A 22,727-nucleotide genomic window follows, 5' to 3' on the forward strand; every position below is an offset into this window, starting at 1 on the left:
CTCTCCTCTTACTCTCTTCCCAAGTATGTAAATAACCTTTCTTGAGCTGGCTGGTAGCATTAAATTGGTATTATGTACACCAACACATCAAACACTCAAGTCCGCCTATAACGCCCCTCTAAACTATTAAATGTCTGATCCTGTAGCACTCGGAGGAAGTTTCCCTGATGTCAGTAGGGGTTTGAAGCACAATGATTTGTTTTGTTTCAACATGGATCTAGTAACATAAATGAAGTCTTTGCCTTCTTGGCAACAGCAAAAGTTGTTAGAATTGTCTTAGAACTTTTCAAAGCACCTATTACAATTTTCAGTAGCTTAACCACTAGATGCTTCTGTTGTTAAACATAAGCTTCCATATTCCACCTACTTAGGCATTTAGTACGGCAGTTTTCAGCATGGGTATAAAAATGTACTACAAAACTACCTACAGCACAGATCGAGAGCCTGGCAAGTCAGCTAAGAGACTGTTGTAATTTAGAGGGTCAGATGAAGACACCCTCCAAAACTTCTGGAGCACATTTAAGTTGCTCCAAAGCTTAAGAACTAAACATTTATCGCTTGATATATTTGTACAAATCTAACTTCTGTGGGAAAGAAATGGTATTGGTTAGAAGTTGAAACAGTCATCTGTCAGTTAAAAAATGCTCCGGATCTATGACATGACATGCACCTCATTACATTTTTTACATACAAGATACTTCACCCTTCCAAACTTGCTTTGCAGCAATTCCCTTTGAGAGTATCTGAAAGTCTGGTCTCTATGATGAGCTCCAGTCATTAAACAGGAAGGCATAACGGAATGAAACTTCAGTCCTCAGCTTTTTCAACAACTTCAACAGAAAAAAGTTATTAAAAATTTAGCTGGAATGGTTGACAATCAGCACTCCAAACACTCCAAGGCTAATGCATCTCCAAATAGAGAAGCTATGTTAGGACAAAATATAATCAATTTCAGCAAGCCTAGTGCAAGATGAAAGCAGATGGCCTAACGAATTATTAATACAGAAGAAACCATTTTTCTCCAACAAAAATGAAACAATGAACACATGCATCTCATCCAGGGAAGACTGCATTCCAGCTTTCAGCTAGGGCCAACTGATCAATAAGCAGTTATCTTGGCTCAAAAGAACTTACATCAACAGTCTGTCATTTTAAATAGGCATGTGTTAAAAAGCAGCCTCACTTCAGCGTTTGCAGTTTGGACAATCTGAAACACTGGCTATTTCCATGTTTTCATTAACTGCAGTAATTCAGATCAGAACTGCAAAAAGGATATGAAGTATGCTGGCATTCCACTCCAACTGGTAACAAAACAAAAGGAGTCTGAGGCATTAAGACTTTGCTGCATTTGAGAAGGGCCAGATTGCTGCTGCCTCTTCAGTGCTTCAGAGTGGGTGGGGGGGTTGGTTGGTTGTTTTTAAAGTTTAATTTTGGTGTATAGCAAATAAGGGAGGCTAGATCAGAAAACAGTTCATAAAGATTTGCTAAGATATATGGATCTCTCTCCTGACTGGAAAGAACTACAATCTCTGTACTAGCCTAGCGTCCAATAGAGTCCAATATTTTCTTCTCAAGTCAATAAGTCTTGGATAAATACTATTAAACTATTTTTGTTATCTCATTGAAAAACAGATTTAAACTCCATTCTTACCACATGCTAACAGGCAATAACAATTTAGAACGTCTGAATTCCTTTTTCTACTAATCTACATGAAAGAATATCTGAGACTTTCCTTCTCCTACTACAACCTTTTGAAGTTCAAAAATTTCCACATTTATTCCTAACCAACTTTAATAAAAGCAGTACTTTCTATATGACAGTTAAGATACTAAAGCACTGGTATCTTGGTATAGAATAGACTGCCGAAACACTGTGAACACAAAACATTTTAAAAACCTAGCTGAATTAGGTAACCACACAATTTATTTTTTTTTAAAATTTGCTGGGAGTAAGAATTGAGATATGTCAAAGAAATTAGGGATTTCCATGACTGCCACTGTGAAAGTTCTACATTCAATCGCTAACCTGCTTTTTTATAATAAAAATATGCCCAAGATCAAGCTTACTCTGTTCTTTCTTTACTAATTATATTTCCATTGCACATTTTGATGGAGTACTAATATTTTCTGTTCATAGTTTATTTGCTCTGAGTGACAGAAGAAAAAAATATACATCAGGCTGAACACCAAACACCGATCTGCCTCTACTATAAGATGCTTTGTTAAGGACCAATGTTTCAAAGCAGCTTTGTTCAGCCTTTGCTTGATGAAGGCATACTTCCTGGGCTCTCTGTAAGCACATAGCCTGTACAACTGTGGCAAAAAAGGCATATCTGACGATGCAGGGTAAGTAAAAGGGGTGATAAAAATGCAGTCACCAAATTTCATTAAGTCATACTGACCCGTTTAAAACCTCACTGTAATGGTTCATCTGGATTTGCTCCAGAACAGCTCTACAAGAACTAACACAAACTAATCTGAAGTACAAGCCCTTTCATTTCTCACAAACTTTTCTACATTTCCTTCAGAGAAAATACTTGAGATGATAGAAAACCAGATTACAAAGAATAAGCATCATCAACGTGACCTCATGTTGATACTAAAGCTAAACAGCATATTTTAGAATATACTCAAGTCTATTAAGCTCTTCTTCAAAAATACGAAGTTTCTCGCTAGTGCTGGTGGGAAACAAAGTAAAATAAATAAAATAGCACAAATGGATATGGTCAACCTACAGTTTAATTGAAAGTGTACTAAAACCAAACACAGAGTAAGCTACACACTGATTTGCTAAAAACCCTCACAGATGAAAAGGCCCAGGAATCAAGAGGTAACGATCTACATTACCACGTCTTAAGGTTACTTCCTATTCATATTTTTGTGACCAAAACAGGAAAGACTGAGTGCACTACAGATGAAAACTTTTTCAGACAGACCTCATCCTGCACCAACAGCATTCTCTATTGACCCCTTCAAATGTGATTGAAAGAATTTCAGCCTGCCTCTGGATGAACTCACAGTGACAATACCTAAAAAGCAGGAAAAAAAAAACCCCAACCTGATGGAGATTCCCCAGGAGTTTATCCATAGGTGTGGAATGGAAGGAGAGTATAAGATTGCATTATTTTTTACATAAGTTATAATACTTTAAACAAACACTGGTCTCATAAATATAATATGAACACTTTACACATGCCAAGAATTAAAAGCTTTCCCCTCAAACCTTTTAGGTCTTATCAGAACCACTGGCAGCATCCGTTTACAGCATCTGTTTTTAGTCAGTAACCACTTAATTTAGTCAGAACTACAACTACGTTGTCTTCAACCAACATCTTAATACTAAAAAACTTGTAGGAACAAAAAGATGCCTATAAGCGTATCAGTTTGCCTTAAAGTGATTAGAGTCAGCATGAAAAAAAGATTGTCTGTGGTTTAAGATCTGTTGCTTGTGTCCCCACCCCCGGCGCATATCATCTTTAAATAAAAAGTGCAAATGGGATTTCGGGACTGGATGGACTGATTTGCCTATTATTTGTCTTCAGTTGCATATTCTGTAGCCACCTCACATCAACTGTCCCATCATACTTTGGATTAGCTACAATTAAATTTAAAATAAGGCTCACTGAAGAAAAGGAAATGACATCTAACTTCCAGACTCCTCCCACCCTTAAGTCCCACAAAAGTGCTCATTTCCCTTTTTACAAAAGACCAAAACAAAACCAACCCTAAAATCTTGATTACAAAACTATGTAACATTTCAGTTCTACCATCCATATAGTCACCCTCCTTTCAAGCAAGACAAAAAAAAGCAATGATGGATTCCCTTTGAATGCAAGAGATACTACACTTTTTGTAAGTAAACAGGCTGACATTACGATTGCAGTCTTTTCCACGAGTATACAGATGTCAGATGAACGGGTCCATATTTTGAGGGACCTTGGGTGCATGAGCACCAGCAGATAAAGATCTAAGACTGATAATATAAACCCAATGTGAACTATTAACTTCCAAGACCACCTACTGTATAAACAAGTCTGATTTTCTAAGGGATCAGTCAACAGCAGCTGCGCTTTGTCACCGATGGCTGTCTTCTAAGTTTGAAGCCCTTACCACTAGACGGGGGGTTGGTGTCAGTTGATGGAATTCTGCGACCTACAAGGAGGCAGAAAAAAAAATTTATAGCAAACATACTTGAAACTAAATCTAAGCAGTGTATGTTTTGTATACAAAAACGTGTCTTCAGTTAGACCTATGTCATTAATGACAACATTCCTGCAATTGGACAGCAGTTAACAGTCTATGGTACATCTGTAAGAGGTATGGTTCCACAAAAGAAGAGTAGAAGTGGTTTCAAGCTAATTTTGCAGTGTTTACACTTTGGGCTAATCTAGACTTGGAGGGCTAAGCTATAAAAGCACCCAGAGAATATACTCTGCAGGATCCAATACCATCTGGAATATCTTCACTGAGAACTACCATCTTGACCTGTATTTCCACAGTAGATCACCTGCTCCAGGCTTAGCCCAGAAGCGCTTGTAAAGATAGCTGCTGTAGTCATCTAATCAGTCTCTAAAATTGGCCATTCCTGGTTGAGCATTCTTTTCTGAGGAGGATTTATGATTCTTTTTTCCATAGTTTATGCAAGATCAATTTTAGAGAGCAACTATTAAGTCAGTAAATCAGGAAGCTAATCTACAGCACATACTTTTTACATCAGCTTCAATTTATTCAACTACTTATAAGGACCCTATTTTTTTCCCCCCAGGTCTAGTGGTTCTGTAGTTATTCAAAGCTAAACTGCAGTGCGCACACACACAAACGGATTGCTGTTTGTCATCTTTTCACAAACAGGTTGACATACCTGCACATTGGTGCTGCTGCCTGAAACATATCCTGCAAATAATATTGCATGGAATTCACTTTTCATTCACACACAAAAAATTTGCCATTGTCATCCCCACCATGAACGAGACAGAAAAGATTTGCAATTTAATTAAAAAATCCCAAGGTATCACAAAAATATTGTAGAAAATCTACACACAATAGATGCTATTTCCTGGGCAGTAATCTGGCATTTATGAATTTTTGTATTTTTGAAAGTGCACTGATTTAGACTAAGTACAAACACCAAGAGCGAGAACTTAATTCCTTTTCTCAGCTCTATAAAGTTTGGATCTTCCTCATGCCATTTGCTTTCCCTTCCATAACCTTGGAAGCACTAATTGAAACATTCAGCAACAGATACAGTAAGATGACACTGATTTCTGATGTAAGTGCCCTGCTTGCTATTTATCCAGCAGCATCACAGTAGGCTTAAAAACCTCTAGAAGGAATATCTGGAGGTCATTAGATGACTAAAAATTTATACAGCTCATTTTGCAGTTTGTATTCATGTCTGATTGTAACAAATTTAAGCCAGTATACTCTCACCTAAATAGCACAAAAAAACAGTAATCAAATTTCTACTTGAACTTCTTTCAGGAGAAAGCACATTAACTGTTTAAATACTTACTAATTTCTATAAAGAGTTCATTAATGTTTATTGCATTTTTCGCACTTGTCTCTACAAATATTGCATGAATGGAATCTGCATAGTCTTTAGCATCTTTTTCCATGACTTCTCTGGAAAAACAAAGCAAAGAAAAAACTGTGAATGCAAAAAACCTCCACATTATTCAAAATCTTAAGGGATAGATTAAGCTTTTAATTGTCTCATTAAATGAGTACTTCGTGTATTACCTGTTTGGCATCACAGTCCGCCCTCAGCCTGAGGTTGATGCTCATTCTTTACTCTGTGCTGTCTCCCTGCCTTGAGGAATGAGCATCACTGAAGCACAATCATAAACTAAACAAGGCCTTAATCCATCTGGCAACATTACAGTGGAGTTTGTGTCTTGAGTGTTCTAAGTGTAGGTCTGCAATCAATCATTAGGGGGTGCTTTATTCTTCACACACAGAACAGTTTTAGATGAACTGAAAAGATCCTAAAGCATTAGTTCCGCTAATCCAGTGGATTTCCTACAGCTGTTTACAAAACCAAGTATCTCACAATACTGCACAGATCATTAGGATAGCATTTACCTTACAGGAGGCATGAAGACATAGCTATAAACAGAAACATATTTAGACTGAGCACACAGAGACAAGTGAACAGGTTATTCTGCACCCTTAAGTGGGCAAGTTGATAATGAAGTATGTTTCCTTAAACAAGGTGGAAAAACCGAACCCCCATAGGTGGAGAGAGGACTGGACTGTATGCTGTATCATTTTACACACAATTTCTAGAAAACATAGGATACTTTCAGTAGCAAGGGACTGAAGATATTAAAAGCACAGACTCTGGATCAGTGACCCAAATATTGCCTCTGACTAAAGTACAAGGAATCTCGCTCATTAGCTTGAATAGCAATGTTTACATAATTTATGATGCCACCTAAGCACCAAGAAACAAGCATGTCGGACTTAATACTGCATGCCTTATATTTGTCTTCTAAGTAATTTGATGCCATATTTCCTTCAAGACACATGCTACTTCTAACAACAGTTATTAAAGCTCACTAGATAACTGCTATGAATTAACAATTTGTAAAACTATACTAAGAACCAACTTCGCAGTAGCTTTTTAAGCATGTAAGCATCTGCCTCCTTTGAGACACCAGCTGTGTGAAATCTAACAGAAAGTTTGCACACACCTTCTTTCTGAATTTTGGCTTATTTAACCAGGACATCAATAAAAAGGGCTTCTTTTCTTTTTAGTACATGCCTTCTTGAAAGTTTGGCTGTTCATAGTTTCTCAATAACTTTTCCTGCTCCCTGCAACTATTTCAGCCACAGCCAATTCACCCCAATATTTAAGCAGGGAAGGAAGGCACCTGAACAAGCAAGTCAGAAAAGCCTACACAATACTTTCCAACAGGCTTGATGTTTTTCCTAACAAAATGAGGTGCTACAGATGGACAGGGGTACTACTTATAAAGTGAGGTAAACATCTTGTATTACACTGTAGTTTCACCGGCAGTTTAGGCTTGTGTAACTTGGCACTGCCACCAGAGAAGGTAAATCTGACCCCCTGTAAACAGCTCATTCCTAACCCTGCAACCCTGCTACCCCACCTGTCATGCCAGCAAGTGTTCATGGTGCAAGCAAGATAAATACACTTGGATCAGTTTTTCTTTAAATGGTTAGTTTTAATCTGGATCCATTTTACAAGCTGATTTACTGCCCAGTCACACACACACAGTCGTCTCATACTGGGAGGAAGTGGGCAAGGCTGCCCAAGAGCAGACTAATCAAATCATCTGACAGCAGAAACAGCTCAGACCCCTGTGAAACTACAATGTTAGCGCACAGCAGCTTATAATGCTCTATACCTTTCACCTGCTCTGAAGGCTTAAAATATTTAACACCAGGAGCTTAACTGAAAACCTCCAAACAGTCAACCATTATTTACCTTACATCATTAAGATCACACTTATTTCCTGCAATAGCCACAACAATGTTTGGAGGTCCATGCTGTCGAAGCTCTTTAACCCAGTTCTTTAATGTTGAGAAAGTTTCCTGATGGAGGGGGAAGAAAAAACAAACAGAACGAATTAAGAGTCAGAACCAACCATGACACAAAACGCCCCAGAAATCATAATGCACGGCCAAAATAAGATTTCTTACCTCTTTTGTGATGTCATATACTATAATGGCTGCTGCTGACCCTCTGTAATACATTGGGGCTAAAGCACGAAACTGAAAGAAAGACACCATAGATTATGAATCTGATGTTCCACTGACCTCGATGATTTCCTTATTATTATTATTGACGAAAGTGAAAACCAGCTTTAAAGTTTGCATTAGTGGAAAACTTTTCCTTACAGTTACAGAGAAGCTGTGCAGTAGAATACGTAAATTTCTCTGAAAGCACTGTTTTACAGCGGCCAACCAATAAATAGCTTAGGGATCAGCAGCACACCTACTGCAAAAAGCAGGAAGCCAAACTTGACCTAATTTTGACAAGATTAGAATCTCTCATTTAAAAGACTGTAGATTATGTACAGACACAAACTGCAGGATATATGCTGAACTTTAAACACTGAGCAAGAGGAAAACAATCAAAATTGAACTTGTTCCTTCCTCAAGATACGCTTTTGGACAAAGAGTAATTTCAAGGAAACTAGCTTATATTATTGCTGATCTGAAACATTTAGAAGTTGGTGTCAACCTCTAGCCCAATGGATCAGCCATGGCACTCAGACTAGAAATGGTTTCTTCAAAATCTAACTTATAGCTTTAGGGGTTTCATGGAAGTTTTTCCTCAAAACTTAAAAGTCAGAAGCATGTTTCAAACTAAAAAACTGCAGAAGCCCACAACTGTGACCTGTTGCAAATAGAGCTTCAAGGAACATGCTAGATAGTAAAAGGCTACAGTAATTTTATTGTAATTTTCAGAATTAGATCTACAGCAGGCATATTTGGTGGGCAGTGCATTTGCAGGGTATAAACCACACCTGTACCTTCGCATTGGCACAGTGTTACGAATCCAGGACTGAAAAAAGTGATAAAGCACATGATTAAGTTGCATCAAATGTATTAATTGAGCATCCTTAAAAACAGTGTGACACTCTTAATTTCAGAAGAACCAGACAACTCATCTACCAACCAAAACTCTCCAAGCACAGAGTATACTGCACATACTGCTTTGCTGTAAGCATATGCTATTTAGAGCTTTTGTGCATCTTATTACTCAGGGTAAAAATCATGAATAGAATACAGTTTTTCATAAAGGCTTATTTGGTTCTAATAAAATACCAATTTCCTTTTGCTTAGTACAGTTCAACTGAGAGCAATATTATAAATCATAAAAATCTTGCTATAAAGCAGAATTCCAGATTATTTACATTTGGCTCTCAAATTATGTTTTGAAAACAGGATTTTGAACACAAAGTTCAGAATGTAAAAATATTTAATAGTGGGAAAGGGAAACATGGGCAGGCATTCAGTTCATATTGGGACATAATCCCTCTCTTCTGCCTAAGTACTAAAGTGTAAAGGGAAACATACTTGGTAAACCACCATTTGGACTGGTTGCAACCTGGTTTTTTGATTATTTGACTATTTACATTGGGAATAAACCAACTTTCACTTGCTGATTTTGTATTACTCTCATTTCCTGCCTGCTAACACTTAGCTACTTTTTTCCACCTAAGAGCGATCAGCAGATAAAATGTATTAACAGAACAGATGTTACCAGAAACACTGATTTTTTTCCTTTTGCTATTTTTCCAAAGACTTCAGCTTGCCCTCTAGCCTCCAATTTGTGTTTTGACAGAATTATTAAGAATACATAATGTAATTATCCAGAGAAACTGTCACAATTGTTAGGTAAAAAGGCAAAAATCCTAATTGCTCTAAGTAACCCCCTATCAACTTTACTTAGTGGAGAAGAAATGAGAGAAGAAATAAGGTGTATGTGTAGGGAAATGAGCTATGTGAATTAGTGCATGTTTCCACCTTCGGAGTGAACCTAGCCAGCCGCTCCCTGAAGCCACTTAGAGCAAGGGGTTGCCCAGTGTAGTGTAGAACTATTCGCTGCTGGGCTTTGGAAGTGGAAAACAGCAAATTCTCCTCAAGAAGCCAGGACTATGAATTCTGCGAATTACACATCATAGCTCAGCAGAGATATTTTAGCACCAAGAATGCTGAGGACATTTTTGGTATTCCAAATCAGCACGGATGGGATTCCTTCAACAATTCATTGTCAGATGTGTTTCATGACCAGAAAACTGCGCTACAGATTTCAGGGCAAGGCAGGTATACAGACCATTCGTGACTCGCAGTGAAGTGATAGCACCATTCTGTTTTGGAGAAAGAAACAGCTATGAAGATACTGGCATCATTTCAAAGTAAATATCTTTGCTCCCATTTCATTTGTTTCCTTGGATATACTGGGGCCTCAGAGTGACTGCTCTCAGGTGTAGAACATAAGCGTCACATATACCACAGCTCTTGGCTCAGAGCCCAGGTAAGACATCTTTCCTTTTTTGATTTCAGTAAAGATATCATGCAACTTGTATGGAAGAAAATTAAAGAGGTATCACTCAAAGTCTAAAAACAGAAAGACAAAGAACATGCTGGTCATGTACAGAGCTGTGTCCTCAGATCATAGCGTGCTGAATCCAAACTAGGGCGTTCTCCCATTGCTTGCAAGCACAGTTAAAGTGAACAGGATGAAATGCTAATATGTAATGGGTGTTTCCCACCAAGCTGTGGAAGGCATGTTTATGAAGTTTTCTATTTAAGAGTAACAGACTCTCAAAATTCATGCTCTACCTTTCAGAAGACTCACATTCCAGCATTAACATTTCAGAATGGGCTAGGATGTTCACTTAAGAAAAATTACAGCAAATGCTGACTGACTGCTAGTAACGGAAGGACTCGGATATTTTTGATAACATGGATACTATTGGACATATCCCTTATGACATAAGTTTGCTTTACATGGTGCTGCTGGAAGGAACTAAGTTGTCATTCAAAATCCAGAGCACTGCAATGCAATACAAATATACTTGAGTTACCTTCTAGCATCAAGGCTGTTATCAAACTAAAGAGCTAGCAAGTCAGTTCCAACAGGGCTCCAAAAGCTCAAGTGACTAGACACAGGGATGACTGAGCCTTTACAAGGTTGGGGTTTTTTGTTTGGTTTGGTTTTGTTGGTGGGATTTTTTTTTTTTTTGCATGGGCTCTCTGTTTCTTGAGTCAATCTTGAAAAATAGTACAGCTGCATTTGCCAGTTATTATCCTAAAGTAATAACCCAACCTGATCAAACTGACTCTTACTGGAGACAGCTCTGGTGTCTTTGTTAGTTATCTCACATCCTAAATAAACTCCTCATAAGTAACTTCCACTTGCCAGTAGTTAACAGGCAAGAAGCTGCAAGAATAAGCACTGTAAATATAACTACTATAATTTCTATCAGTTATTAGTAATCCATAAACAAGTGAGTTACCTAGGAAAGTTTTCCTTTTAAATTCTAAGTAAAAACCATGCAAATTAATTGTAATTTCATTTGACTAGTCATTTTCTTGAAAGCTTTTGTTGCCTCCTCTCAGAAGTAAGCATGCTGCAGAGGTCAAAACCTCAAACTACCGAATTAAAATTTAAATTCCAAAACAGACGACATCGCTTCTACACTATCAGTTTTGAGAAGTAAAACTTTACAAAATAAAAGATCAGTTATCACCCATAACACTGCTTGAAACACTGCTTTTGAATGCCTAAACCACATCCTACGCACATTAGTAACCTTAACACTGAAGTTAACGGAATGTGTTAGCAGTTGTATATTTTTCCAGAATCAGGGCCTTCCTTGTACTACGAAACACGATCATTCATTTCACTTGGATTCTCATGTTACCAGTTGCACTGTCTGCAAATACTGCACTTGAACGTTTAAAACTCAACTGCAGAAATGGTACTAGAGACAGCTACTGGCTTACCCCACCTTGTTTCTTTCCAAAATGGCCCTCCCTTTCAGTGAATCTAAACCCAGCCTTTAGTTTTAGAAGCTCCTCTTCTTAAATAATCATCCTTAACTTTGTACTTAAACCATTACAACAATGAAAAATGAAAACATATTTACAGCACCCACATCTTGAGAGAAACCTGCACAGAAACACACATTCTAACAGATACTCTTAAAACCAGATCATGGTGTGACTTTCAGGGATGGGGTTGAAAAGCAACCCAAACCCTAGCTGGAACTATCACCACACAGATATTGCTTCTACTTACCCGCTCCTGTCCAGCTGTATCCCAAATAAGGAATTTGTGCAGCTCATTTTGATACTGTACAGTCTTGGTCATAAATGAGGCTCTGGAAAAAAATTACAGCTTATGCTTTTCAGAATATAAATACATTCTTAGAACATTACTACCATGAACTTTTTTAAAGGTTTACATTCCAATAAAGTGTTTTTCCTCACTTCCCAAAACTGATCAAGATTTTCATACATAAAGGCTGAAATTAATGAGGCAAAGGGCCTCAGAGGATGAAATTCAACTAACAAAACAAAAGGAACACAAATGCACAAGTTTTTATTGTTCACAAGCTTTTGTTAAAAATAAAGGATGTATGACCAAAAAAATCAGAAAGATTAGCCTTTTTAGCAACACTCTTCCTAAGTGGAAGAATCATCACAGGAAATTGCTTAAGTGTATACCAGAAACTTCCGGAAGGAAAGAGATCAAATCCTTCCCTTTTGCATCAGCTTTTTCTATCTCAGTACTAACATCCAGATAAATGCTGGTAAGTCCCTACTTGGGAGTAAAATATGGGAGATTCGTATCACTGCTGGCAGGTGTTAAGAGGACAGAGAAATCAATGTATAACTTGCTGCTTGTCTGCACACTCTACAGCTCCCAAATCCTGTCTGTCTTTATATACTTCAGTCTGCAGAGGCTCTTGCTTTTCCAGAAGAAAAAAAAATTTCTTCCTATGCTCCAGCTGTCACCCCTCAACTTCTAGATGTTTACTGTAAACTATTGCAAAATATTGTAAAGTACTTCTGTGTTTTACTTGATCTGCTTTACATGAATCAGTGTATTTCCCATGAGAACAGGAATTCAGAGACCTAATCTTTTACAAGAGGGAATTCTTTGCTCTCTCTATATATATTACCTGTAGGCACATTTTTTTCTAGAAAAGACACACACTCACTGAATTCAAATGCTTGTAAAATAGGAACTAGAGACGCCATAATTATTTCAAGCATATAAGATCCTACATTCTGATCTTGAACACTTTTTGTATGCTTAATTCCTGTCACTTGAAAATACTGCAAACTTCCCAACTTGTTCTACTTTCAGTCTTGGACAGGAGGCAGGATAGGACCCTGGAAGTGGTCTGTACTGGAGCTTCTTGCAGTACACTAATAAACTCACTGTAGATTCAAAGTCAGAGAACAAGAGTCTGTCAGCATGATCAACAACATTAAATACCAGAGTCCAAAACTCTGAACTTCAATTTATCTTGGACCTTAAGTACCACCACGGCATAGATTTTAATGATGTCCATGACACTTTTGTAGTTAATACGTGGAGTCTTTGGACATGTTTCAGTGTTATAGGAGGACAAAACAGCTATCTTCATTTAAAATAAATGCTTTCCACTGTTAAGGGGTAGCCTTCTCCCCACTCCTTAAGCTTAGATGGTTTGCCGAATAGTACATCAACTTCCAAAAGTTGGTTATTCTTCTAAGCCAGATATAAAGTTGCAGCATCCCTAAGAGCCTAACAGCAATGCATTTCAACACAGTTAACTAGATGGTGTATTCTAGCAACCAGTAACGGAAAAGAACGTGGTATCTATTGTAAAGCACGGCGAAGACTTCCACTTCCTTAAGACTGCTGCAAATTAAGCAACAATTCTGAATTCTCTGGCCATTATGGAAACAATTTCCTAAATCACAGATTCTCACTGAAAATTTATCTTACTTGGTTCTATAAACCAAAACATTCCTGTACAGTCAAGTTGAACTGAACAGCTGTGCCGCTCTAATTCACAACTAAACATACTGAATGTTAGCTGACAATAAAGGTTAAATGCTACTTGAAATTCTGTGACAACTGAAAGCTTTCACTGTGACAAACATCAATTAAAAAAAAAGAGAGAACAAATAGCTCAAAGACAAACCGCTTTTGGGCCAAAAAAAGCCTCCAAACCACAGCTATCCTCAAGGACTTTTAGTTGGGGTAATGCCTGTTTTCTTATTAGTTTTCCTATCTGCTTCTCCCAGCCAAGCAAGCACTGTAACTACATGAACAAGACACACCTGAAAGTACTTTTATACTAATTCATAATTTCTTTTTGATGCTATAATGAAAAACTAGATATTCTGCAGTATCTAGAGATATATGCTGGTCAGACAAAGCAGAACGTGTCCTCAGCATCCTGAGAGGACAACAGTCACAGAATTCAGCCAGGGTTTCTACAGCTGCCTATATTTGAAACTGAATGATGAACATTCATGACAACGAAGTATGATTGCTCAGATAATTCTAAGAGGAATGGAAACAGGACAGGAAACAAGATTGTATGTCATGAACTCAAAAACCCAGGAACAAACATAGAAACACTTTAGTTTCGTAAGATGCTCAAAACTCCTCCCTAATCCTTACCTTGCTCTTTCCACCTCCTCGTCTTAATCAGGAAATAAATTCTGAAACTTCTAGACCTTTTTTTTTATTTGCTTAAAATTTTGGGACACACTCTTACTGGAGCTTCACACAATCCCTGCATTTGGGCAAGTTTTGATTCGTTTACACCACTATAGCAAACTTCCAAGATATCAAGTCATCAGACCAACAAATGATTTTAAGACTGCTAAAAGATACAGGTTTTTAGTCTGCCACTTCAAGAAAGTACACTGATTCCAGTACTGTCATTCAACCCACAAAGACAAAAATCTGTTCTACACATTAGTCCCATTACTACAACAGTTAGCATCTTCTAACAGCACCTTAAGTTACTACACAGTATCTGCTACAGACATCCCCCTGGGAAGACGTGTGTGTGTGATCTCTTTAGGTTCCTTCCTTCAAACAGACTGGTACTACATTGGAGGGAGGAGAAAAAAAAAAAAAAGACAGAAGAGATGAACCCACACACCACACAGTGAGAAAACTACCAGATTAGAAGAAAGTGACTTTGGAGAGAAGACAAGATTTGAATAAGTTCATTCCAGTCTTAGCCCTTCCCCAGGAAGGGAAAAAAACAAGGAAAAAACCATTACAAAACCCTCTCCAGAGTTTCTCTAGATCATAGGAAATCCTGCTTTGCCAGGATAGAAGCATCACAGATGCAAATCTTTGCTCTGCAGCTTTAGACAGTCTTGCAGACATGCAGAGCCTAAAGCCATCGAGCACAGCATTTTAGAATTTAGATTCTGAAAATGGACTTGAGGAGGCTGCAGTTCACATGTGATTGGAGACATAATGCAAATTCCATACTGGGTTACTCAAACATTTAACCCATGTAGTTTAGATATGTGGTGACACACGTCCAGCTATAGAACAGAGCATCCCCACCAAATAAATAGGCACCATTCACGTTTGCAAATCCTAAGACTATGTTACCATAACTGGTCACTAAGCAGACTTTTTTTTCCTCTCCCCTCCCCCAGGAACTGCATACATGAATACAATGGCTAGCTCTGGGCCACTGTAGATACTACCCATATTAACCAACTGTTTAACAGACTCTGTTTTCAAAAGTATCTGGACAACTAGGAATGAAGATGGATAATCAACTTCTCAAACACCTCGGGTAATAAGAAAAACAACTGGATCTTTCAATAGTGTCCACCTGAAGCAGTTTTGCTTGCAGCCGATATCACTATGGGCAGTAGGTCTGAACTTTCTATACAACCTGAGCTTAAATATTTAAGATGGCCTGGTCCCCTACTTAGGCGAACAGCAATACGACTACTACCCACACATCAGTTTCATGGTTCTCCAAAAACGAGCCTCTACTGCTGCTAATTTGGCAGTAACTAGAAGTGCTCAACCCTTGAAGATCTTGAAGAAAACTACTTAGTAAACTATCCCAAAAGCTACCTTTGTTAACAGGAAAATTTAAACAAAAGCGTACTTCCTACAGAATATCTTGCATTTTAATACCAGTATTCACACTAAAAAAAAAAGAAAAAAGAAAGAGGTGGGGTGTAGGGGGGAAGAGAGAGATATCATGGAAACCACATTTTTTTTTGAAGGACAGGATGAGACACAGCTGATCTTTATCAGCAGGACCTTTTCTGGTCAAAGCTGTAGTAGAGCCTGGGTGACACCTGAGACAGGAAGTTGTACTGCCACCCCCCCCCACACTTCTCAGCATCAAGTGAAGCCATGTCCTCCTGTCAGTCAAGAATCACTTCCAAGCAAAGCAGCCCATAATAAAAAAGACAGCAAAAGAAAAAATATCCAACCACTCCAAGTATTCCTGATGCTCATCCTTCCTTCTATCCATTTGAAGATTTGAGCTCAGTAACATTGCTGCTCTGAGGTGGGTCCAATTGCATAAACAATTTCATCAGTTACTTACGAGCATGTGTATTGCATATAGATCCACAACATTAGAACTAATTAATGAAGAGAACTACAACCTGAATTAGTATTAACTACTTTCAAAAACCTAGGAGACTTGTTATTGTACTTGACTCTAAAAAATACCTTCAAAATAATCATGTAGTTGCATAATAATTAGACTCTGAAATTTCAGAGTAGTGCATGAGAAAAGCTTGTTGTTCCTTCAACAGAAGTATCTATGGCGTAATTTATTCATAACTGGAGACTCCTAGCAGGATTTTCTTAGCTTAGATTAACAATACAAAATGGGTCCAGATCTGACATATGAAAATGCAAGCTGCAGGAATGCCAAATACACTCCTTCATTTCCTAAGGTAGCTCATGAGCTAATTAAGGCTGCAGTCATGTTTATTGCCACATTTAGCTGCCACACATGGAGAATCCTCAAGTCATCTATTCAGAAAGCACAAACATATATTCATACCATTTGGTTACTTTATTTAGTTTCTTACCCTATTGTTGGGTTGATGTTGGGATCAAAGCTATCTTCTACAAATCTCCACACGATACTTGATTTGCCAACACCAGTGTCCTAAAAAGAAAAAGGAACAGAAACAGTTGAAAGAGACATTAGTTACTATAAACTGATGATTCTTTTTGTCTTCAAATCTTGCAATACACTGTGCATGAATAACAAGTTCCTGCAGAGAATCTCAGAAGTTAGATTCTGAAATACTTCTGGCATTATAGTCGTTTAGTAGAAAAATGAAAGGTCTCCGATAAGTTAGTTTTCTAAACAAAATTGTTAGGATGTTTTTATGAAGGATATAAAAAACTGTATTCATTCTTATTGTCATTTATTCAAACTCCCCACCCCTCCCAAAGGTGTGCACAAATTGCATTTGAACAGGAGCAGGGAAAGACTGTCTACCACTTTTAGTAAAATATACAGCAATTGAGTACGGCACTCCATCTCTGCAAGCCAATGGAGCACATTAAATTATACAAGTGTGACACACACATTTCAACCTCTGACTAATGCCGTCCCACCCTGCTTAATGAAAGACTTGAAATTTCTTCTGTGACACACCTGAAACATGTTTCTAATGCAACTCTACAGAGCTATAAATGGTAAAAGAGGAAACGTAACATGAAAATTCTGGGCCACGTATATATTTGCACCACTGACTTCACAGTCAAAGAAAAGATATATAGAAGGCATATTTAGGAGTGAAATAACAAACTACTAGCAGTAAAACTGCTTTCAATAGAAGCTGGACATTTTAAATGGTCATTTAATTAAGACAAGTGAAAACAAACTATTTGTTTTATACCTCCAGGGGCATTAAAATTTTAAGGAGAAAAAAAAAGAACTGAGCAAATACATCATTGAAAGTGAAGTTTTATGCCATTAATGCATTTTCTTCAATCTTCCAAATACCTAGTAAATTTGGGTACACTATGTATCCTTGTGTTTATCTTTGCAAGCTGTTTTCCTCTCAAGAAAACGCATATTATCTCAGTTCGGTTTTCAATAATGTCTGCTGCCTCAATAAACAGAGCAAATTTTAGAAAGAGAAACATAGATGCAGTTCCTGACTCTGTGAGTTCAAGGACCAGTTTTCCCAGGTGCTTATTCTCCTTTTCTTACACGAGGAAAGGTTTCTCAGGTCCGGAGAATGCAAACAAGAGCCAGTAGTTATCCCAAATACCTTCAGAACATGAAGGGCACAGAAACACGTAATTTTCCCTCTGAAGGGCAACGTGGCCATTTAGAAGCAGAAAACAATTCTTCCATACTCTCTACAAGACAGGATTTAGATACAGGGGGAGACAACTCCACCTATGCAACATGAGGCTCTCCAGTAAAACCCTCACACCAAACCAAGCCAACACACAGCTTCATAGCCTTGATTTTGTTCTTTTTTAAAAACTTCTACCTCGGTTTACTTGATGCCTCTTTCTTCCACCACCTGCAACACTTAGGACACTTTCAAAGCCTACATAGGTTGTGTAAAAAAAAAGTTCAGGCCCCTCCCCCTCGAGCTTGACTTCAGGTGCTTTTATTTATTTAGTGAACTCTAAGCCCAAAACAGCTTGCAAGGAAGCGGGAGGCATACACTGGATACTCGTGTTTCCTCTCTTTTCTTTTTTAAAGGAAAAGATAGAAAAGAAAAAGAGAAAAAAGTGGGAACATTCACCTCTGGACACCGCCTCCCCCCACGGAGGGAAGGCCCTTCCGCCCGCCCGCTCTCCTCAGGGGGACGGGGCTGGGCAGCCACGGCGCACCGACAGCTCCGAGGGAGGCGAGGCCCACCCTCCGCTCGCGGAGGAGACCCCCAGCCTCCCCCGGGATGGGGGAGAGGCTCCCCGCCATCGCGGAGAGCCCTTCGAGCCAGCCCCTCAGCAAGCTTCTCCCTCCCGCCGCCCCCGGCCCGCACCGGGGCCCCGCGGAGAGCCGGCCACACAGCACTTACCCCCAGAAGGCAAACTTTCAGCTCCCTCAGAGCCATGGCCGGGCTGGCTACGCCTTTAACGAGCGCCTGAGACGCAGCCCAAAACGATCATAGCCCTTCCCGAGGCAGACGCACGCCCGAGGCCCGCGGGGGCAGCCCCCCGCCTCCCCGCGCCGTGGTTACCAGCACACCTTCCTCCTCAGGCTCCGCGGACGCGGCGCCATCTTGGGCGGCCCGCCGGAGTCACCTGACCGCCCCCCCCGCCCGCCGCGACCGCGGATTTTCTTCTCTCTCAGGAGGTGACGGCGGGTGCTGAGGGGCGATTCTACTCCCCCGGCAGCGGCTCTTTATTAAACCGGCGGCGTTTCGGCTGCGCTGGGGCTGACCCGGGGGGCAGGAAGTACCGGCGGCTCCTCCCTTTGCCCTCCCGCTCCCTCCTCCTCGCCCTCCTCCTCCTCGCCCATGTCCATTCCAAGATGGCCGGTAAGTGGGGCCGGCGGGCGGACGGGGGGTGCTAGGGCGGCTCACCCGGGGCTGCCACCGTCCTCGCCGGAGCCCTCCAAAACCAACCCCTCGGTATTTCTCTTCTGTTTTTATTTGTAGGGATCCCTTTGTATTTTGTGGATTTGCAGGATGACTTAGATGATTGTGAGTAACTGTTTTTTATTTTTCTGTTCCCTATTTAGGCCCTCTCCCGCTCTCCTATACTGGGGTTCTTATGCAGCCCTCTTTCCCTCTCTGTGTTTTTATCCAGGTTAGGACGAAGGGAGGATTTTGAGGCTGTTTGTACTGGTAGCCGAAGGTTTACGGGACGTTAGGGCTTACAAATTAAGGACGTATTTGTGTGTTTGGAGGAGCGCGGCGCTGACAGGGGAAGCGGGCTCGCTCCCTCCCTCAGCTGCGGGCCCTCGCCTCACCTGGTGTGTTTTACACGCTTTTAAGTGCTGGCTGTTGGGCTGAGCCTCCGAGGACGGGCGGCCCTTCGAAACGGGGTTCTGAGGGGGGGCAGCCGCCGTCCCGCCGAGGAAGGAGGACCGGGACGGTGCTGGAGACGGGCCTTCTCGGAGACACCCCCCCCCCACCGCTTCAAATGGCTGCTGAGCTGGTGGGTTCAGCCCAAACAGCACCTCCAACAGCGGCCCGCGATGAGTCTCCAGGAGAGGAAACCGGGTCCGGCCGGCGGCGGGTCGGGGGATCGGCCCTGCTGTTGCTGTCGGTGGAAATCAGCCCAGAATGGCCGGGGGGTTCCCTAGATGCCACAGCTCTACGGGTGAGGCTGCGAAGGATGCCCTGTGCTCCCCTGCTCCCGCATCCCCGCGGCGCAGGACGCTGCTGCCGTGGCTGCCTGTGCGCCTCGGAAGCAGTGGAAGAAGAACCACCGCCGTTGTGCTTGAGTTGGCTAACACAAGCCGGTGGTTTGGGGTTAAATACCGTATCGTGGGTTTTAGGCCAGGCAACAGCTCCACCTCAGCTGGTGAAGTCCAGAGAGGTGCTCCGCTCTAATCCTGTAACACAAATCAGGCAGCTTGGCAAGAGCTGTTACTTAAGGAGATAAATCTTTGACCAATAATTATATGAACTTGTATTGCTTTAGAAAGCAGCTGTATATGTGGGGTGGTTTCACTGGCACTTTGGGTGCTGGATTGACTTGACTATTAAATGAAAATTGATACTTAAATTCGTTTATTGTGGGACACTATTAGTTTACCACAAAACCATTATTGTTTAATAGTAGTTGGAAATGTATAATAGATGGATTCCAGCCCCACCCCTTCTCCTCCAAATCTAGCATGAGCAAGCTAATTCAGGAAGAAGGTGGTCTTCAGGAATTGGGGGGGGGGAAATGTTAGACTACAAGTGAGATCTAAAGTATTCCATTGGAAAGATGTGCAGGGACATCACCTCTGCAGGTGGGAGGTCGTTCTGTGGGAGTTTGTTAGTTGGTGCTCTTAAGTGTTGCTGCTCTTGGTCCTTGAGGTTTCCGCATTTCAGTAGTAGGTAGCAGAAAAAAACGATGTGTCGTGTGCATTTTGATTAAGTTTTAGACAGAAAAGTTTGGGATCTTTGATGTAAGTGATGTATAAATATGGTAAGATTAAGTGTGTTTGTAAGAGTTCTTTGTTGTATGTTTGTGTTTTTGTGTGTTGCAAAATATCTCTAATGTTTCTCTTACACAGATAAGAGATGGTAACTCTGTGAGCCTTAATGCATTTAAAACTGTAATTAAAAAGCATCCTCTTTCCTTAACAGAGTTATCTGAAAAGCTAGAATTCTAAAAAATGTAGTAGTGTGGAGGATAGTACTTGAAATACACATATTTCAAGTATGTGAATTTTGATAACACTGCAAGAAATTGCTTAAAAAGAGGTGCTAAGGGCTGTAACTTGCTGCAGTATGTAAATTTAAGAAGTTTGTAAGAAGTCATCACCTTAGATGACAAAAACATGTATGTGTTCAACAGGATTTAAGTGAGAAGGAAATTAGCTGATACATTTCAATGTGCTTGCGCTGATTTAAAGACTGTTTTCCAGTGAGTTCCTCTAGCAGAAAAGCTGGAACAGTTGTTGCTGTAGCATCTTATTTAAAAGTTGAAAGTATCTTTCCCTCTCTGCCCTAATTTAAAAAACAAACGCCCAAATGAACCCTTGATAGTCCTAATGAATGTTTAGCTATTTTAATTGGTTGGGTCTTTCTGAATTGCTCCCAGTTCCCTTTCCAATTTTCTTCTGTCTGTATTAAGAACACCCCCACCACAGCCCCGCAAACCTGGTGCATCATTTGAGTTCTATTTGCTGAGCATGTAAGGCACAAGCAGTGGAAATAAACACAAATTTCCTGTAGTGTTGTGCTGGGTCTTGGCCTTGAACCAGGGATGACCATCACTAGCAGTTAGATGTTCATTCTCTGTTGGTGTTCAGTCTTTGGCTGTTCTGTTGAGACTGTAACAGATTTGGCTGGTGAGTCGATTTAGAAGTTTGATGCTTGTAGGCAAAACTCTAGCTTGAGTCATGAAGTTAATAAATGTTCAGATAAAGAAAGCTTTGCCATAAGCAGGAATTATAAAGCTTTTTATATGGATCATTTGAATTTTGTGTAAAAGAAACGATCAGTTTCAGGATGAGCACGTAAATAAAGGGATGTACATTTTAGAGCATTATTGAAATCTTATTCTTTGATTAAATTCATTAATTTGACAATGCAGTTAGAATTATGGCATTGAAAGCTGTCTTCTGTGTTACTGAAGAGCTCAGATGTCCCATCTAGACTGAGATATTGTTGTGCTAATCCATTGACTAGTCTAGCAAAGACTTCATGATGCATTTTAGGAAAATGTCAGTGAAATAAATCACCGGAACTGTTTTTTTACTTTCTTAACAAAGCTGGTGAAATACTGTTATGTGCCATGAAGATCAATTCCATTGAAACAAACAGACTGGGGGATTCCTTTGAACTTGGGGAAAAGCTGTAGTAAAATCTACCTAAATTCATTGAGTAGGATTTGAAAATAATATTTTGTAAGGTGAGTTATTGGATCATCTGGGAAAAAAAAAATCATTATGCCCTTTGTACAATAAAGAAAATGTATTTTAAATGTTGTTTTTTCCTTCTAAAAACAGCAGGAGAGAAAATGACCTCTGTGAGCTTGTGAAATCATTGCACTGTGCACCAGTATTTACTGGTTTGTGTTGGCAAAAGTGAATAGTGACACTAGCTAATGATGTTGAATTGCTTGGTTAAATCCCGAGGCCCCGTATGTGTTTCTTAGGGGCTCTAAGCAGCTTTTGACTGTAGGTCAAACTAAGGCATGGTAAACTCAAGTTCAGCTGTGAATACTGTGCCATTTGTTCTTGCTTATAGGTGGACAGATTTCAAGCTTGCTTGTTTGATACCATTAGAGGGAAAAATACTGAATGTTTGATTCACTTATGAAAGAACATTAGATAAGAAATACTAGTTCATTATTTTTCTGTAATTTACTTTCTAGTACTCTGGTGTATTCTGAAACTTATAAGTACCTATGACTTCTTATTTTATGGAAAAAGAAAATTAAAATTCCTGAGAGTAGAGAAGATGGATTCTGCCATGAGTATTCCTTATTTATGTGTAGTGAGTGTGTGGAAAAAATTTCAGGTATTTAACTTTCTTGATCCTGAGTAGTTTGCTCTGTTTTCCCTCTGGTCCTGAAAGCGCTGTGGTGTGCT

The 22,727-nt window shown here is 39.8% G+C and overlaps 2 protein-coding genes across 6 annotated transcripts in view; one reads left to right on the forward strand and one right to left on the reverse strand.

The window, feature by feature from the left end:
- Positions 1–2,721: 2,721 nt before the first annotated feature.
- Positions 2,722–18,785, reverse strand: RAB22A (RAB22A, member RAS oncogene family). Of its 2 annotated transcripts, XM_075109167.1 has the most exons (8): positions 18,547–18,785; positions 16,582–16,661; positions 11,780–11,861; positions 7,666–7,737; positions 7,451–7,557; positions 5,513–5,622; positions 4,862–4,893; positions 2,722–4,152 (listed from the first exon to the last, which is right to left on the reverse strand). In XM_075109167.1, the coding sequence occupies exons 1-8, from the start codon at positions 18,580–18,582 to the stop codon at positions 4,075–4,077; spliced, it is 597 nt and encodes a 198-aa protein (XP_074965268.1). In that variant the 5' UTR covers positions 18,583–18,785; the 3' UTR covers positions 2,722–4,074. The 2 variants fall into 2 exon arrangements, with proteins under 2 accessions (XP_074965268.1, XP_074965269.1); XM_075109168.1 differs by lacking the exon at positions 4,862–4,893.
- A 91-nt stretch (positions 18,786–18,876) lies between these two features.
- LOC142064333 (serine/threonine-protein phosphatase 4 regulatory subunit 1-like) overlaps positions 18,877–22,727 on the forward strand; it is a 28,132-nt gene continuing 24,281 nt past the window's right edge. The window contains exons 1-2 of one of the 4 annotated variants that reach the window (XM_075109162.1): positions 18,877–19,008; positions 19,129–19,173. In XM_075109162.1, coding sequence (XP_074965263.1) covers positions 19,002–19,008; positions 19,129–19,173 — 52 coding nt within the window. In that variant the 5' untranslated portion in view covers positions 18,877–19,001. Of the gene's footprint in view, positions 19,009–19,128; positions 19,174–19,426; positions 19,446–22,026; positions 22,046–22,727 lie in introns of those variants that run through there. The other 3 variants (XM_075109159.1, XM_075109161.1, XM_075109160.1) reach the window with 3 other exon arrangements.

The sequence above is a fragment of the Phalacrocorax aristotelis genome, chromosome 13 (genome assembly GCF_949628215.1).
Source record: "Phalacrocorax aristotelis chromosome 13, bGulAri2.1, whole genome shotgun sequence".
Classification (NCBI taxonomy): Eukaryota; Metazoa; Chordata; class Aves; order Suliformes; family Phalacrocoracidae; genus Phalacrocorax; species Phalacrocorax aristotelis.

Bases quoted from the DNA above. Each gene is read 5' to 3' on its own strand.
- RAB22A (XM_075109167.1), bottom strand. From the start codon at position 18,582: ATGGCTCTGAGGGAGCTGAAAGTTTGCCTTCTGGGG. The intron at 11,862-16,581 runs GTAAGAAACTAA...ATTTTTTTCCAG, and splicing joins AACATCAACCCAACAATAGG to AGCCTCATTTATGACCAAGA. The intron at 7,738-11,779 runs GTAAGTAGAAGC...TCTTTCTTTCAG, and splicing joins ATACAGCTGGACAGGAGCGG to TTTCGTGCTTTAGCCCCAAT.